At 46.5% G+C, this 17,444-nt stretch overlaps 1 protein-coding gene across 1 annotated transcript in view; it reads left to right on the forward strand.

Annotated features, from left to right (window-relative positions):
• Positions 1 to 16,922, forward strand: part of ILDR2 (immunoglobulin like domain containing receptor 2) — a 33,399-nt gene extending 16,477 nt beyond the window's left edge. Inside the window, exons 4-10 of the mRNA XM_062511353.1 lie at positions 2,134 to 2,190; positions 6,531 to 6,677; positions 7,430 to 7,606; positions 12,714 to 12,830; positions 14,210 to 14,420; positions 15,365 to 16,064; positions 16,887 to 16,922. Of these exons, the coding sequence (XP_062367337.1) occupies positions 2,134 to 2,190; positions 6,531 to 6,677; positions 7,430 to 7,606; positions 12,714 to 12,830; positions 14,210 to 14,420; positions 15,365 to 16,064; positions 16,887 to 16,922 (1,445 nt within the window). The remainder of the gene's footprint in view (positions 1 to 2,133; positions 2,191 to 6,530; positions 6,678 to 7,429; positions 7,607 to 12,713; positions 12,831 to 14,209; positions 14,421 to 15,364; positions 16,065 to 16,886) is intronic.
• Positions 16,923 to 17,444: the final 522 nt, after the last annotated feature.

A 17,444-nucleotide genomic window follows, 5' to 3' on the forward strand; every position in this document is an offset into this window, starting at 1 on the left:
TGAGTCCTGTTGGCAGGGGAGGGATGCAAATTCCCCAGGGAGGTACTCTGACAAAGCCAAGTGAGGCTGCACAAGCAGGGAAGTGCTGGCTGCTCTTAGGTAGCACAGAGGAGTTGCTTTGGTTGTCTTTGCTTTTACAAAGTTCTCAGGCACTGGTGTATTAAGGGATGTTTTTTCCCTGTTGGACATGTGATTCCTCCTGGAGATCAGAAGGTACCCAGCACTAGCAGGGTTCGAGGCTCTCCAGGTAGGTTCAAAATAAAGCAGGCACCCATTTGCCAAGGACCATCTGAGAAAGAGTTTCTGCTGTTTAAAGGTTTCCTTCCCTTGCCTTTTTTTACAACAAATAGAAGCCCTAAATTAGCTGTGTACCTCCAGCAATTTGACCAGTGGCATTTGCTCTCACAATAGCATGTAAGCTTGTGCAGAGGTAATAACATATGGGAGGTGAGCTACATGCTCATGTCTGCCCATATTCTGCATGCATGTGGTTAATGTGGGTGCTGTTCACATATGCACACAGGGGCCTGCAAAAGAATTGTGTATTGTTTTACCAGAATAAGGAATATACTTAAAATGCACGTGGAACATAACACTCGAGTTGTGAGAAGCTTGGACACTTGATCCTTCCAGGAAATGGACTGCAAGGAATGTCATGAAACTCTTTGTATATGTAAATGAAAATGTTGCAGCAGACTGGTGGCAGGAGTCCTCCCTCAAAGTGGTAAATGGGGAACAATTATGTGGAACATCACCATGCTGTCTTTTACTAAGGATTCGGGACCACCTCATCAGGATGGGCTTTCCTGTGAGTACTAGTCAGCTTCATGAGCTGTAACTGGCTGCAAAGCACTGCCTGCACAGTCACAGGACTTCCATTATGGCTCCAGCAGGCTTCCTTGTGGATTTCTGATCTCTGCAGAGTCTCTGCTGAAGCACTAAGGAAAAACGGATGGTGGGAATTTGATTGTAATCACCTTCAGGGACTGACAAGAGGCTGAGGAACTTGGGATCCAGTTCATCACTGTGTCTGAGTGCTGCACAGTGCAGGACCTGGAGGGCATGTGGGGAGGTTAAAGGTAGCTTTCTACCACTTCTGCACTGGCTTACCCTTAGCTGCTCCTGTTGTTTTGCCCACAGTGTGTGTCTCTCTTCAGAGCGCACCTCTCCTACCGTATGCATGTCTTAAAAAATGCCAGCATGATCCTGGGAGCTCTGTGGAAGAGTTCACAGCACAGCTGCACTTAGGGCTGTTCTGCCAATGCACAGGTGTGTGTAAATTACAGCTGAGTACTGTGCAGGATGTTTGCTGTATACTGGAAATATCACAAACATTCTGTGCCAAAACAAACAGGCACCAAGCTGCCTTTGGGCTTGGAGTTTGTTTGTATTTGGTTGTAAATTATAAATTTGAAGTTGACTTGCCTTTTTTTGTTTGTTTCCTCTTTCTTTTGCAAAGTGATTCCACAAATTCCTACACAAATCCTTCCCTGGTTGGTTTGCTTCCATTGGGAGTTGGCCTTTGTCACACAGTCTCACCAAGAATGCTTCTGCATCTCCAAATAATTAGCACATATGCACAGCATTCCTTCAAGGCTCCTTCCCTGGAGCTGACTGTGCACTCACAGAGCCCCACATGGAGAGCAGCATCCACAGATTTTGGAAGCACATGGCTGATTTATCAATAGCCCTGGGTTAAAGGTGCTTCATATCTGTAGAAGCTACATCAGTACATTTCGGGAATAAAGTCTGTCCCTCTGTTTAAGGGCTGTTGTCCATTTCCAGGAGCTTTTGCATGTACAGAGCATAACTCCAGAAAGATGTTACCATGTAACCGTGCTAAAGGGACTCCTTTTTCTTCTCATTTTGTGCCTAGATTAGAGAAGCTCTGTTCCAGATTCTTTCCCCCTAGCTCCACTGACAAAGATAAAATGCAAGGACACAGAAATGGCAGAAGTGCAGAGGCAGACACCAGGCATCGAGCAGGATGACATCTGTGGTTGACAGGCATTCACATAACTCAGAGTGCAAGTGGGCTGATGAGGAAGGGAACTGGAAGCTAAGGTAGGGGCCGGGGAGTGTGTTTTTCTTGCAGTAACCTCTCTCCTTCTTCTCCTCCTCTGTCTTTTCTAGGCAGGACAGGGCTGCTTGCTGATCTCTTGCCCAGTTTTGCTGTGGAGATTATGCCAGGTATTCGGTCATTTCACCCTTAATCATCCATTCCTCTGTCATCTTGTCTGTTTATCCTCCTGCAGCATCTTTATGTGGTGTATGTTTCACTTGTATGTGTGTTTTATCTGGGGATTTAAAGAGAAGAGTCTATCACTTACTGGAAAGTGCTGGGTTGAGACCCAAGAGAACTGATGCTGGGCCATGCTGGGCGCCGGCACAGGGATGGTTGATGTCATGCCAAGATCGGTGTGAGAGCAGAAATGCCAGAGCTGTTCTGAGGAGGTTTTCTATCAAGCTCTCTGCTCTCCCCCTGCTAGCACAGAGGAAACTGCTGCAGCCTGTGAGACCCCACAGCTCTGCTTGGCTCTGTGTGTGTCAGCTGCTCCTGTGCAGTCACTCAGCTCCACCATCACCACAGATGGTGGCACAGGAGGTGCTGGGAGTAGAGCATTGACTAGCAACCCATCAGTGGCACAGCCCTTCTTGTGCTGCACAGCCAGGCCATGATCTTGGTAACACCAGGTGGCTGGGCCTGACGTGAGAGCTCCGTGCCCGTGATAAATCCCTTGCTATCCAAAACTAGTGAGAGCCATCAGTTGTGGCACTCCTTGCAGAGGGGACTGAGACTGTGCAACAGATTGTTCTTGAAAGGGAAAAGCTGTGAGAATATTTAGCCCTCAAGTCATCTGATCATTCCCTGGTGGTGCTCGAGGAGCATCTCTTTCACACGTTTGTGCAAAATTGCAACTCCACATAAATGTGTGAAGTTATTTTTAAGCCTGTCCCAGAGATGCAAACAGAGAGAAGGCAGACACTCACCCACTTCAGTGTAACCCAAAGCTCCTTAGAATTCCAGCATGGCAGGAGAGGGATTGGTCTTTTCAGCATAAATAAATAAGTTGATTTTCTATTGCCTAACACTTTTCTCCCTGTTATTTAGAGTTTTATTGAATGAGTATAAAATAATGGTGTGTTGGCCAGATAACTTTCTGATGCCCTCACTGCATGGGTAGACAACAAGAAAGTGTGAAATGCAGCAGCAAACCACATTTCAGCAGTTGGTGTTGCCTGTTACCTGAGTAAAGAAAAGCATATACTTCTGCAAGCACAAACCAGTAGTTTCCAAACAGTGAGGACACAGAGCGTGTCAGCTTGGTGGTCATTTGAATCTCAACATCACAGAGTTGTATCAGGAACCAGCTGAATCCCAGTTTTGTGCATAAAGGAAGAGCCAGCAGGCTCTTTTTGCTGTTTTCTTGACCTAATCAGAAAAAGAAATGGTCCAACTTCCTGTGAAGTAAAATCCTGACTCACAGGTCATGTGGCTGGGACACTGATTTCAGACTTCTACTTTATATGCTGAGTGAGTATCCTGCAATGTGCAATGTACACACTAACCTGACGCCCTTTTGTATTCTTAGAATGTTTTCAGGGAGACCACAGATAGACTTCTAATGGACTTGCTCTCTGTTTTTTCCTCTACCAGGCTTTTATCCTTTATGGAGTGGATGTAAACTGTTCACTAATAGCTCTGGAGATCTGACATCTGAGTTTTACTGGGTGGCTGTGGCTGGCCACTTGTGTCAAGTAGTACTGTTTCACCTCCTTCTCTGTGTCCATGATGGTTGTAGAAAACAAGATGAGGACACAACAAAGAAAAAGCAGTTTTAAGCAACTAAGCTGTTGCTTAGATTGCCATAGATTAGAAAGTACAGGACTGGAAAGGATAGTCTGGATAAGATAGTCCTATCTTGCATTTTATCCCCAGCACCATGTAATTTCATCCTTTCTGTAAGCTTAGCAATTTTAAGAGTAGCCTAAGGTTTGGCCTTTCTCTTTCCCATTGGATCGCTTTCTTTGATGGGCTTCTTTTAGCTTCTCTCTTCATCACTGATCATCTATTTCTGTCCATTTATGTAAGATTTTTAATACCTGCTTTTCCTCCTGCATTTATCCTCCTACCATATTTACAGGCAGGAGCTACATCTTCCCTCAGCCTTCTGTTTAATAGAGTAACTCAGCAGGATTCAGCTCCCCTGCTGCCAGGCATGCTCCAGAGTCCCTTCATCCCTCAAATCCTTGCTTTCCATCGGCTCCAATCTAAATTTGCCTTTTCTGCTGCAGAGATGAACAGAGCTGTATAACATCAGTAACTTCAGATGAAGCAACATGGAGAGGAGGCCTTGTGTGATGGCATTGATATTTCCTTAATGCCACTGGAAATTCTTCCCTTATTGGGCCTAGGACTCCATTCGCCATTTTTGGTGGCTGTATTGTGTGAGTGGTGACAGTAATCCTATGTGTATATATATATGGATCATTTCTCTTGTTTTTCAGTTCTTTTCAACCAGTGAAGTCCTGTTCAGAAAAAAATAGCTCTTGATCTTTGAACCTGTGACCCTGAAAGTATTGCTGCATACTTTGAAATTCAGGATAATACCACATTTCATGTTTCCTATTGTAGACCCAAGGACAACTAGCCCTTGGTAAAACATGTCCCAGCCTTTAGTGAGAATGCATCCCTGCTGCTTACTGTCATGATATTTTAACACATTCTTATTTTCTGTGTCAAGGTAACTTATGAAAATATCAAGCAAAACAGCTGCTAGAAGCTGAACTTGAGGGACTTTGTCAGTAATCTCTCAGATCTTGCTTTCCCATTCATGAGTGCTTGCCTTCTGCCCTTTCCTCACTTGTTAGCTGAGTTTTTCTCAGCATATAGTAAGTTCAACACCAAAAAATCATTCCAAAGAGACCAAAATTAAATGCAAATTTAAATGAAATTCATCTGTGTCAGCCAAAAAAGAAATAAAGAATTAAAAAAAAATCACTTCACGCTTCTGAAGTGTTTTGATTTGTAGATGCCAGAGCTTTGACTGACATTTTTGTAAGGAAATTTTAAATTCTAGATTTAAAACGACATTTTAAAAGAGGGTAATTGTTTGTAAAAGAGTTAAGGAAAGCTCCAACAAAGTTAAGAATCCTACTTTTGTTCAAACAGAGCGCTGTGGATGGATCAAAAATGACACTTTTAATTTTTTGTGTTGTATTAAAAACTAGGAAAAATTCTGTTTTGAATGGTCTAAATGAAACATTTTTCCTTGACATTTTAGCTTAGCAACACAGGTGAGGGGTGCACTGTTTTCCCAGTGTGATTCTTCGTGCACATGGCAATCCTTGTGTCAATACTTCTTCATCTCAAATAATAATAATGTACCAGGAGACTCTTTAGTGAACATTGGACTTCTGTTTGGAAATACTGATCTGCTGCTTTTTTTCCTCTGAAGTGGAAATAAACCCTTTCTCACAGCTCCACCATGTCTTTATTTGCTTTTTGCTATTTTTCCAAGGTGGTTGAATGACCACCTGGGCGCAGCTGAAGTCTTTTCCCCACCGGCAGTCTTGCTTTGAGATAGGTTGGTGCATTTCTCTAACATAAAACCAGCTGCAGACCTCCTGTATGTTCAGTCTTGTAATTTCTTGGTCCAGATGTGCTCACTCATCATTCCCTTAGTCTGTGGAATTCCTATGTGGCGGTAGGTGCTGCCCTGGCACAGGCTGAACCCTGCTCCCACCAGATTTTCCAGCAGCAAAATTGGAGAAACATTTTCTCCCTCCCCTTCGCCTTTAAGCCCCCTCCTCTTTTTTTTTTTGTCTGCCAGCTCTTGCATGCTTTTATTTGTAGGGTGTTTTTCAGCCCTTTTGGGGCCTGGCACACATCATCTGAGGCTTCAATGGGGGAGAAAAAAAGTGGTTGTTAGTTTTGCTGGCTGGCTGTGGCGCCTGAATAGGATGTTAGTTGGGCACATTCAAAAGAAGAATAATTGCATGCGTAGGCCTGATGCAAAGGGGCAGGCCTGGCTCCTTTACTGGGCTATTTATAGCCTGCTTTTCACCATCCTTTGGCCCATTAAAACCAGAATGTGGGTAGGGAACAAACACATAAGCAGGGCATGAACATGGCCAAGAAGAATGAGTCTTTGATGAGGTCCAAGTGCTAGTGGAGCACATCCTGGGGCGCTGGCACAGGTCTGCTGCGGGGTGAAGGGTTTCTGCCCGGGCAACTGGGGCTGCTGCCTCTGTGCTGCTCACCTCACAGCCAGCCAGAGATGCTGCCAGAAGGGACCATGTCTCTGTACCTCATTTCTCACTGTCATGTGCCATTTCTGCTTTGACACAAGAGGAGGAGTAGACCCAGTCTACTCCAGTAGACCCAGACCCGCAGGGAGTCGCTCCTCTCCTGTTACTCACCTGTGTGTTTTGTCCCCATGCTCTCCACTGGGAGGATGTTGCTGAGGTTCTCTTCCACAGTGCTCTGCAGTCCTGTAAGTATCTCCCTTTCTCCCCTTGTTTTCCAGAGTGGGTCTTTGTGGGCCTGGTGATCCTGGGGGCGTTCCTATTCTTCCTCCTGGTGGGGATCTGCTGGTGCCAGTGCTGCCCACACAGCTGCTGCTGTTACGTCCGCTGCCCTTGCTGTCCTGAGTCCTGCTGCTGTCCCCGGGCACGTGAGTGACCCTGTCCAAGCCTGGTGCAAATTTTCCCTACTACTGCTGCTCCCTGGCAGAGCAGGAGGAGAATCTGCTAATATTGCTTCCTTTGCCCTGAGCACTTTGCTTGGCTAAAGAACTGGTTCTTAGGGAGTGAAGCATCTGACCTATTACTCAATGGTTGAATGCTCAAAGTTAATTACAAATGTAATTTCCCAAGCCCTCCCTGCCTTGGCAGCTGTGCCTGCTTTTCCAAAGTGTTATGCTCCCATTCCAAAGTTGTTGTTGTGTCAGTGAATGTTGCCGGTCAGAGCTAAGAGCATTCTGGGAGGTTTCTTCCTGGCAATGCAAATCAGCTGTCCTCTACAACAGTGCAAAATCCTTGCAACCCAGCAAGGTTCCTGGTCAGGCTCAGTCAGATCTGTCAAGTTCCATGAGCCTCATCCTGCTGCTTGAGTCATCAGTTATTTTTAAAGCTGACCTGCCACTAAATCATGGCAGCGGTAATGCTGGCTGTAACACCCTGAGTGTCTTTCTGGGCATCTTGCAGTGCCATTATTATGATATGTACTATTATTATATGCAGTGCATATTTTAAACTCCCCTCAGTACCCTTTGCGGCTTAGAGAAATTCAGGTTGGTCCTTGTTAATTTGTCTGGTTGTCTCCTGTGGGGATGCCGCCAATGTTGATGCAGGTTTCATCTGCGTGTCCAGAGGGTCTATGGGGGGCTGGTGTGTGATGCTGACTCTTGTTCTTTTTCTTTTTCAGTGTATGTGGCAGGCAAAGCAGCAAAAGCTGGGTACCCTCCTGCAGTCTCTGCCATGCCGGGTCCGTACTACATCCCCAGTGTTCCTGTAGCTGGTGTTCCATCTCCTGCTGTGCTGATGGATAAGTCACACCCCCCTCCCTTAGCCCCAAGTGAGGCCAGCGGAGGAAGCCAAAATGGTAATTTGCAGTGCCAGGCACAACATTCAGTCCTTTTACTGGGAGTAGGGCTGGGAAGGGGAGGAACAGTTGTCAGTGATTGAGTGGTGTAAAGAGAAGAAACACAGGGAAACTGCATTTTCTGTTGCTGACAGTGACATTTGCATTAGGGCCGTGTGGTCGAACTTTTCTGGGACCATCAACACAGAGTCACGTTGTGGGTGCCTAATTAGGCCAGCAGGGAATGGGAAGCCAAGTTCCTATACAGGACCCCTCTCATTACTGCTGCAGATGTTCACTTGCAGAGGACAAAAGGATGAAGATGATTTTGGGAGAACAGAAGCAAGAGCCATTTTCCCCTTAGAGCTGATGCTTTTCAAGCTCCTTTCTCTTTGTAAACTGTCCTTCCAACCCTCTGTATGGTACTGCTTGACCTCTGGCAGCAGTTTTTGCTGCAGCATGCTTTACTGTCCCCATGGCATTTTGGGCAAAGTAACCTATTCCCTTGATATTTCTGTCCAAAATCTTTTGGGGCTGGACCCTGTCCTCTGTTGTACAGAAGTCAGTAGGTTACCCTTTTTTTTTTTTTTTTTTCAGCCTTGGCATTTGTGAAAGGTGAGTGGTGAAAGGCTTCTGACTAGAAAGAAGCTGTGGATGAGTGTCAGACCTAGAGTGCCAGTATGATGCCTCTTGTCTTGGGGAGGGTCACTTCTGCTGCTGCACAGGAAGCTGCCATCAGGGAGAAAAGAGGGCAGCTATTTAGCCACATGCATTTCAGGGTCAGAGTGGCTGTCTAAATTCTAACATTCTGCAGCAGACATGGCTCTCACCAATGGAGAGTCATCACTAACCCAGCTACATGACTGGTTTCACCACACTAAGTATCAGTTGTTAAATTAACTCACAACAGTGTGTTGATCAAACACATCTGGAAGGACAAGATTAAGTAGCATAATTAATTAAGCTTCTGAAACAACCCTACACATGCTTCCACTGCTCCAGTCAGAATATTAACCTTTCTGGAATTACAAAAAGTATTTTCTTTCAGCAATCAGACTTGTTTTTTTGGCCACTGAAATTGAAACGGAGCTCTGGAATGGAGCATTTTGAAATAGGAAATAAATCAATTACTGATCCAACACAGAATGTATCCAATTCAAAAACCTTTGTCAGAAAATGATGAATGACACCCCAGTGCTTCAGTTTTTTTCTCCTGTGAAAAATGTCGCTGCACATAGAGTGTGGTCTTGGTTGTGGGAACTCCAGGGATTTTTTTAAGACTCAGGTCACAGCTCCCAGTCTTGTCTCTGCTAGCAGAACACGAGTTCAGAGTAAAAAACAGTGCATACGTTTGGTAGCCAAGTGGAATGGCTCTTAGGATCCCATGATCCTTACTCAGAAGGATGCATTTAATATATAATGCATCCAAATCAAATATCTAGTCTTAATCCCTCACCTCAGGACTTGACAGGAAATAGTATATATGGCAAATAAAGACATTATCACAGTGCTTTAACCTTTGTGGCAAGACAGCAGAGATTCTTAAACTTTTTAAAAATAGTTAATCTTTTTTGCAATAATATGGACAAACCCTTATTCTGGATCATGGACCTGTTGTTCAAGGTGCATGAACTGTGGAGATAAGGGACAATTATAGCCTGTACACTGTTCTTTTGCTCTTAAGGTCCTCCACAATGCCAGAATATCCCCTAATGACAGGCTGTAGAAGAGAAGACACTGTGTGGTTTTCCCAAGCTACTTATTTGCTTGTTGGCCAGACAGCAAGCTAAACAAAACAGGTAATGGTTGAGTTTATAATAAAAGCCTTTCTCAGAAGGAGAATAAAAAGCCTCTGTGTCCTCCACACAGCTGCTGTAGGTTTGATCTGAAACCTTGTAGCTTTGGGGCTTCCACCTTTCTGTCAAGTCAGTTTGAAAAAATGGGATCTGAAGTACTGGGGGATAGACACTGGAGGATTCTGTAGTTCTGGCTAAAAATGGCAGCCTTTGCCCTAGATAGATTCTGTGCTTATAAATTACCCCTATGAAGGGATCTAGTGAGCAAACTCAGGCCTGAGGATATTTAGAAAATTTGTCTGGGGTTATAAAAGCCATGTGGCAAAGCTGAGATTAAGCCTAGGAACTCTATCCTAAATTTAGGGCTGAATGGAGGTAAAAAACACCCAAAACATTTAGCTCTCTTATTTAGAAGAGTGTTGACAACAGAGAAGTTAGGATTTATGCTCTATTTTAAATGCAATGGTTACCTAGAGGTTCTCATATAGATCCTTTAAACTCTTCACACAGGGAAGCTTCTGGTCCTAGCTTTTAACATTAAAAGGGTATAAGGATGAGGCATCATTTACTTCTTAAACATACTTGTCTGAAAAAAAAATAGTAGTGCTGTCCTTTCTGGGGAGGGAGACAGCTTACAGTTTTGGCTGAGTTGGTTCCACCCACGGAAGAATAAAAATAGTGTTTAGGTTAAATACAAATTAAGCATTAGAAATTTATGAACTGTTCAAGAGAAGAAAATATGGGAAGAATGTTCCATTCCCTTTGACTTCAGCAAGTGGTTCTGGACATGTGGTCAACATCTCTGCATCTTTGTCTCTTTATAATTAAAATGGACTTAAAATGTTTCAGACCTGATTAAATGATTTAGTCAATTTACAGATGAAGAGTGTGAGGAAGAAACAATAATATCTTTGGTTCTCAGCTGAAGGAATAATGAAGAGATTTAATAAGCTGAACATTTAGTATCATTATGAGAAGTAGTTAATAAACAAACGTAGAGACAAAACTGCTTCCTCTGTAGTGGAAAATATTTTTTTTATTAGCTGTTCACAGTAATCTTTGCAGATTTAAATCCAAAATTAATTTCTAGATATTTGAAGAATTAACCAAGAAATTAATTTGCCTTGTGATACACAGCTGCAATAGCAAGTTTAGTATGAAGCCTAGCTAATTCTCCATGAGTTCCAGGAGCTATAGGGGTTGCCCAAATTGCTGTTTGGCACAGGCTCAGTGTGAGCTGTGGCTCTGGCGCGACACAGTCTGGAAGCTGCCTGTTCAAGTACCCCAAAGGGTATGAGTAGGTCAGAGTGGTTTGCTGGCCTGTGTATAAATGAGCTCCTAGTCTGCACATTAGAAGAAAGACTGGAGAGAGGCCTCCTTCCTGGCACGGTACCAGACAGAAGTGAGGTACCAGTCATGATGGTGAGGTGGAGAACTGCCCTTGCTTCTCATGCTGAGCAGAGCTGTCACTTCTGAGGCCAGTCAGTCCAGCCTCACTTGAGGAGACCAGCTGTGTTTCCACTTCAGGAGGCAAAGGCAGGATTCCTTGTGTTCTGTAAACCACTGTCTGCATTTCCAGCCACTGTGCACTCACTCACAGGGATAATAAGCCACACTGTGCTGTCAGCTAAACTCTCTGGAGGCACGTTAAAGGAAGGACCCTGACAGACCCCTACTATATTTTTAGATCCTATACCATTCCCAGGTGCAGGCAGACAAGGTAATATCTCCAAATGCAATCACTTATCTTACACATGTGCAGTCCAAACCCACAGTAAAGCACTTTGCTTCTGAAGCAATCTGTGGGGTTGTGGGAGGAATCACTCTACCCATTTCTATGGCACAGCCATTCCTGAAGCAGAGCATGGTTATTTCCTACTGCACAGACACATGCACAGCAGTTTAGGACAGGAGGTGCCTAAGAATACCTCTGCCAAGTCCTTGCTCAGCCCACACAGCACATACTATGCGACGTACTACCGAACCCATATGTTAATAGCTTGATGTGTTGCGGTGGTGAGGGATAAAACAGAAGGAACAGGTTGGCTCAGAAGCACTGTCCAAGTGTTTAAATTGTTCCCCAGCAGAAGCATTGATGCAGCACTGCAGTATTCCTGCAAGGGAACGTGCTAACCCCATGCAAGGTAGGCAGGTTCCATTTTGTAGTGCTAAGTGAATTGTCCTTACAATGATGCTCTAATAAGGCTGAATTTGAGGGTTGTAGTCCTCTCTTGTACCTAGATCTGAATTTCTGTCAATCCTGAAATAGCTCCAGGCTGAGACTTTTCTTAAATAATCTGCTATAAAAACCTTATTTTCTTCAAAGAAAGAGTGGAAAGGTGGAGTTCTTGCTGACCACATATCTGCCTTGAGGTAGTCAGGCTGTTTGTAGCTATTGTTAGTAGGTAAAGTGTGCCTGGAGGTAACCTGCCAGAGTTAAATCTGCTCTGGCTCCAGGTGTGTAGGTCCTTCTTTTTCACACACAGGCACATAGACAAGTCAAAAAGCTGTCCAAACTTCCCAGAAGTCAAGCATTTCATGTATGTCTAAGATAGATACCTTTTCTGTAAAGTTAAGCTTGTAAAGAATTTATAAATAATCTTATAAAGAGCAGTTTCACAGCTACCAGCGACCTGGTTGGCCTCATCCCTGGAGTCTGTATAAATCTCAAAGCAATGCAATGTGCTTTGTGGGACTTTGTGTTTCCTTCTGTATTCTCTGGAGCTTCTGCCACACGCTCTTCAATTGTGTGAGGAAAATTCATGGGGGTGGGAGGGTGGAGTGGTCTTGCACAGTGCCAACTCCCAAATGCTCAGCCACCTGCTTCTCCTGCAGACTGAGATCTTAGAGTTAGCCTGATCTTCTGGGACTGCTTCTCCCATACCATGACAAATCCTTTCAGTAGTGCTGAGGAAGGAGAAATGAGTTCTGCTTTTCTCTGTGCCATCATCTGTGGGAGTTGGAATCACTCTGTGGCAATGAGGGGGTTGCTTTTGTTTTAGCTGGGCAAAGCAGGCTAACTGCAGAGCGAGCTTGTCTCACATGAGGGAGGCTGAGGTGCTGTGAGGATGTCCCACTATGCTCAGTGTCTATCACTGGATGCATTGGGTTGTACAAATTGGGCATTTGCAAACTTTTAAAATGATGCAAGTTCTTACAGTTTCACATCCCACGCTGTAGACAAATTTCTTGTGAAGCAGTGACTGACTTCAGCATGTTTTGACGCAGCCTACCTGCCTGCAGACATGAGCTCAACTCCAGAAGCAGTGCTGTGGGAAAGGCTCCTTCTTCTTACATGGATTTTCCTCAAATGTTTTATATTTTCTCCCTAGCAGTGCGCAAGGGCTACAGGATCCAGACTGACAAGGACAGGGACTCCATGAAGGTGTTGTACTACGTGGAGAAGGAATTGGCTCAGTTTGACCCGGCTAGGAGGATGCGAGAACGATGTGAGAAATAAGCATGGTTTGATTTTTTTTTTTTTTTTTTTACACTGACCTAAGAAAGATTGGGAAATTCATAGTTAAAAGTTCACTTGCTTTACCACAGGGTCAGCCCCTAGGATATGATATCCAGGATAAGCTAATTGGGATAGATAAAGTCTAGATTTTAGGTATCTACAGGTATGTTCCAGTTTTCAAGGTCTGGTGCTTGCCTAATCATTCGTAGAGAAAAGTAAGGGATACTGAAAAGCTCATGAAAATTGTCCACTCAGATAATTAATCTTTGGGATCATCAGCATCTGAAAAGCCAAGTCTCTACTCATACCTTCTACAGCCTGTGGTGTGATAACAGCTGGAATATTGTGGTGTCTGTAAATTCTCAGCATGGGAAGATAGGAGAGGGATAATTTTATTAAAAGTGTGTTTTGTGGGCTGCAGTAACCACAGTACGGCTTGAAGGAAGTTTGCTTGGAGTGGCTGTTGCTCTGCAGAAGGAGCAGGGTGGTGAATAGGGATGTGGTGCAAACTCTGAACTGAGCTGTGTGAAACTCCTCACTGTCTTCCCATAGCCTCTTGTAAGCTTTATTTCCTTAAATAAAGGCTGAGGCTGCGCTTAATGTGTGTCAGAATACAAACCCAAGTGAGGATCTTTTCACATTAGGAGGCAGAGGTGCAGAATGGGACAAGGTGTGTGGGGAGAGCTTGCAGTGCTGCTGTTTGTCCTGTGGCTGCTGTGTGCAGAAGACAGTGGCAGGCTGGGGGCTCAGGTCCTGTGGGCAGCACACAGAGCTAACCCATGTTAGGCACTGCTGGAGGCTCACTTAAAACAGACATGTGGGATCCTGAAAATCATTGAAGGGAAGGGCTTTAAGGAATGACACTACATCAAAGCACTGTACAGATTAGGCATAACGAACAAATTATATGTACTTCTAAAACAGTCATTGCTGAGCACACAGTCTTCTCCACCCACAAGATTTACTATAAAAAGACCTCTGCAGATTGGTATGTCAGGCCTACAGATGTCAGTGTGCTTGATGAGGTAGAGACTGACAGTGATTCAGACAGACTTTTACTTTTTTCCTAATCTTTTTTTTGAGGGGGTTGCTTTTGTTTCAGCTGGGCGAGTCAGGCCAAATCCAGAGCCAGCCTGTCTCACACCAGGAAAAGGGGAGGTAGCACAACTTCTGTGCTGTAGTGGTGTCCCACCAAGCTTGGTGACCACCTCACAAGGGCAGGGAGCTCACACCTGCTACTGAGGAGAAACTCTTCCTGAAGGTTGAACTCAGTTGAACCCTCAAGCCATTTGTGATACCTTTATAATCCCTGCCTGGCTGCCATCAGGCGATGCCCATCTCATTTCTTTCCTGCACCCCCCACTGCAGATAACAACACCGTGTCTGAGCTGAGCTCGCTGCACGAGGAGGACCTGAACTTCCGCCAGCCCTACCGGCAGGCGCGGAGGAAACCTCTGCCCCCAGCAGGGGACATGGACGGCGACGCCGAGTACTGGGCAGGAGTCGTGGGGGGAGGCAGCACCTCCAGATCACAGGCCATGTCTGATTACAGGGATGAGCGGGACAGCTACTGGCACAGGTGAGGGACACCACTGTCGGGGGGCAGCTCGTTCTGGCAAAGTGGTAAAGAAAGCAGAAGGGACAGATGGACTGGTAGCTCTCCCCTATTTCCTGCTGCCCTTGCTCTGCTTAGCAGGAGAGAAGGGCTAGAGAGAAACAGGAAATCTGGATGTGTCATTAGATGAGGTCAGAATGAAACTGATTGCCACAAGCCTGCTGAGTAAAGCTAGGTACAAGCCCCAGTCCCAGTGAGATGTAAAAGTGAGATCAATAGGGGGCCAAGCCACCCTTCCTATAGTGGGAAAGTGCAAATTGTGTCAAATCAAAAGTGCAAACTCTTGAGCTCTGTATCTGGTGCCTCCAGCACTTCCCAGTGCCGGTGTGCTTTATTATATAGGAGTCACGCCCTCCTGCTTTGATGCAGCCAAACCAGTGCTAGAGGCCTGAAGGACTTGCACTCTGCTGCCTAAAAGAGAGATAGCACAACCTTCCCTCAAGCAGCCCAGTATTCCAAAAGCAATGGCAGGGATTTCCTTCCTTCAGTACTGGGCTATTGTACCAGCTCACTGTCTTTAAACCTGCTTCAAAACTGCCCTGCTGTGAGCTTCTGTAGCTGGGTTCTTGGGTTTTTCCAGCAGGATTTACACCTACAAGCTCTAGGATGAAGGAGAAGCAGGTCCAGCCCTGCACATTGGACGACAGGGCATGTGCACCCTGGGGGTAACCTCAGGTAACATTAGACATGAAGAACCTGAGCTATTTGCACTTAAGCTGCCTTTACAGTCAGCAGGGAGAACCCGAGGTTTCCGGGATGTGATAGATCTCTTCCTATGGAAGACGATGAAAACAGCTCAGATGATTCATGCCCCTAGGAGGGCCTGTTTCCCTCCATTGTCTGTGCAGGCAGCCGAGGGGATGAGCGCAGCTGGATCCTGCCCTCTAACTGCCTCCTCCCCGTTGCAGCCAGCAGAGATCCAAGTCGGAGATGCTGTCCCGTAAGAGTTTCTCGGTGGGAGTGCCGGCCGTGTCCATGGACGAGCTGGCGGCCTTTGCCGAGTCCTACAGCCAGCGGCCGCGGCGGGCAGACAGTCAGGACATGCGGCGCTTCGAGCGCTCCGAGTCGCACGGCGGGCGCGGCGCCGGGGGCCTGCCCCACCAGGACAGCTCCATGGAGGAATACTACACCAAGCGCTGCAGGGGCAATCGGGAGCCGCTGACGGACTCGGATCGGGGCTGGTCCTACAGCCCACCCCGCAGACGGGCCCACGAGGAGAAGCACCTCCCCAGGCTGGTGAGCCGGACGCCCGGAGGGAGCCAGAAATACGATCACTCCTACCTCAGCAGCGTCTTGGAGAGGAAATCCCGGAGCTATGATGAGAGCGGTGACCACTGTGCAACCCCCTCGAAGCTGAGCTCGCAGCCCAGCCAGAGAGGAGGCAGCACATACTATGCCTGGTCACCACCCTCCACCTACAAAGCCGAGAAGTCGCAGCCGCCGCCGCAGCAGTCGTCGTCCCCCGAGCAGGACGAGGAGGAGGAGGAGGAGGACAGCCTGCCTCCCTACAGCGAGAGGGAGCTGAGCCGAGGCCCTTCCTACAGGGCCAGGGAACAGGCCTACCTCAATGCCTCTGACAAGAAGAGGAAAAAGGACCCCAAGAAAACAGTGAGGCCATGTCTGGTGGTCCTGGTCCAAATAGGCTGAGCGGAGAGCCACCAGGCAGGGGTTACTAACCAGAGTTGATGGGCAAGGGGGTTTTTCAGGAGGGTAACACCTGGAGTTTGGGTGTCGCTCCCTGGGGGAAGGAACTGTGGGGGTTGGAAGCCAGAACTCCTACACTCCGACTCCCAGCTCCTACATGGGAATCCATGATGTAGGGGAAGGCCAAATGTGCCTGGGACTGGGGAGGTATGGGATGTCTTTGGCATCTGTGGCCTGGTAATCCAAGGTGGTGGGAGTTTATAGTTGAGGAGGGTTGTGGTAGGGGAGTTACCCAGGCCTTACAGAAATTAGAGAGCTTTGCTTTGGCCTTGGTCCTTGTTAAGGGTTGAGAGGCTCTTGTTCTTCTGGACTGGGATAGGGCTGGTAGCAGGGGATGATGTAAGAAACATCTTTCTGAAAGGAGTGAGACCATAGCATCCTGTGGATGTATGGGCCCATGGGCTTCGATGGGGCCATTCATGGCAAAGGCATTCCTCACCCAGGATACCAGCAAGTGAAGAACATCCTGCCACAGTCCAAGCTAGTCAGGACTGAGGAGTTCATGGCTGCTGGGGAAGGGGATCTTCCCCATCTAACCCAGCTGGGGAAGTCTGCATGAGGGAAACCTTATCATTAGAGTAGCTTGGCTGTGGGAGGGAGGGCTGCGTTGTGAGTGGACAAAGCTGTTGCTGTTTAGTTGTGTCTGTGTCAAAGCTTTGTCTGTCCCTTTGTCTGTTCCAGTGAGAGCTTTCCTGTTGACATGTAATCTTCTCTCTTTCCTCTCAGAATGATTTCCCAACAAGGATGTCCCTTGTGGTTTGAAGTTGTTGTGGACCTGTCATGTTGATGGGCTGGATATCATGAGGTGACTGCAGTGGAGAAGATGCAGAGCAACAAGCAAGACATGCCTCTGTGAACCTTTGCAGCCATCAGCCATGGACTGTTTCAATTTTTTGTTTCATCCAGGGGAGCTGAGGCTTTTGTAAGAGACAGACTCCAATGGACAGCACTTGATCTCAAGAGACTCTGGGAGTCTGCCAGGAAAATGAGGCTAGGGCTCTCTTTGGCACCCTGTTTTCCAGTGCCCTCCATTCTGCACTGGACAGCAGCCACGCCCCTACTGACCCTGCAGCCCTCCCTGCAGCCCTGAACTACAAGTGAGGCTGCCTTTGTGCCTCTTGCCCTGCCCCATGTGCAGAGGGAGGCATTTGTGCCTCTTGCTCTCTCTGTCTCCTCAGTTCTCTGTTTGGATCAAAATTGTCTCCATGCTTAAAGCCTTTTTTGTATCACCCCCATGCTGGGAGGAGGCTTTGTTCTTGCAACTGCAGACTGCCTCCAGTTGAT

This window comes from Cinclus cinclus, chromosome 2, assembly GCF_963662255.1.
Source record: "Cinclus cinclus chromosome 2, bCinCin1.1, whole genome shotgun sequence".
Taxonomy (NCBI): domain Eukaryota; kingdom Metazoa; phylum Chordata; class Aves; order Passeriformes; family Cinclidae; genus Cinclus; species Cinclus cinclus.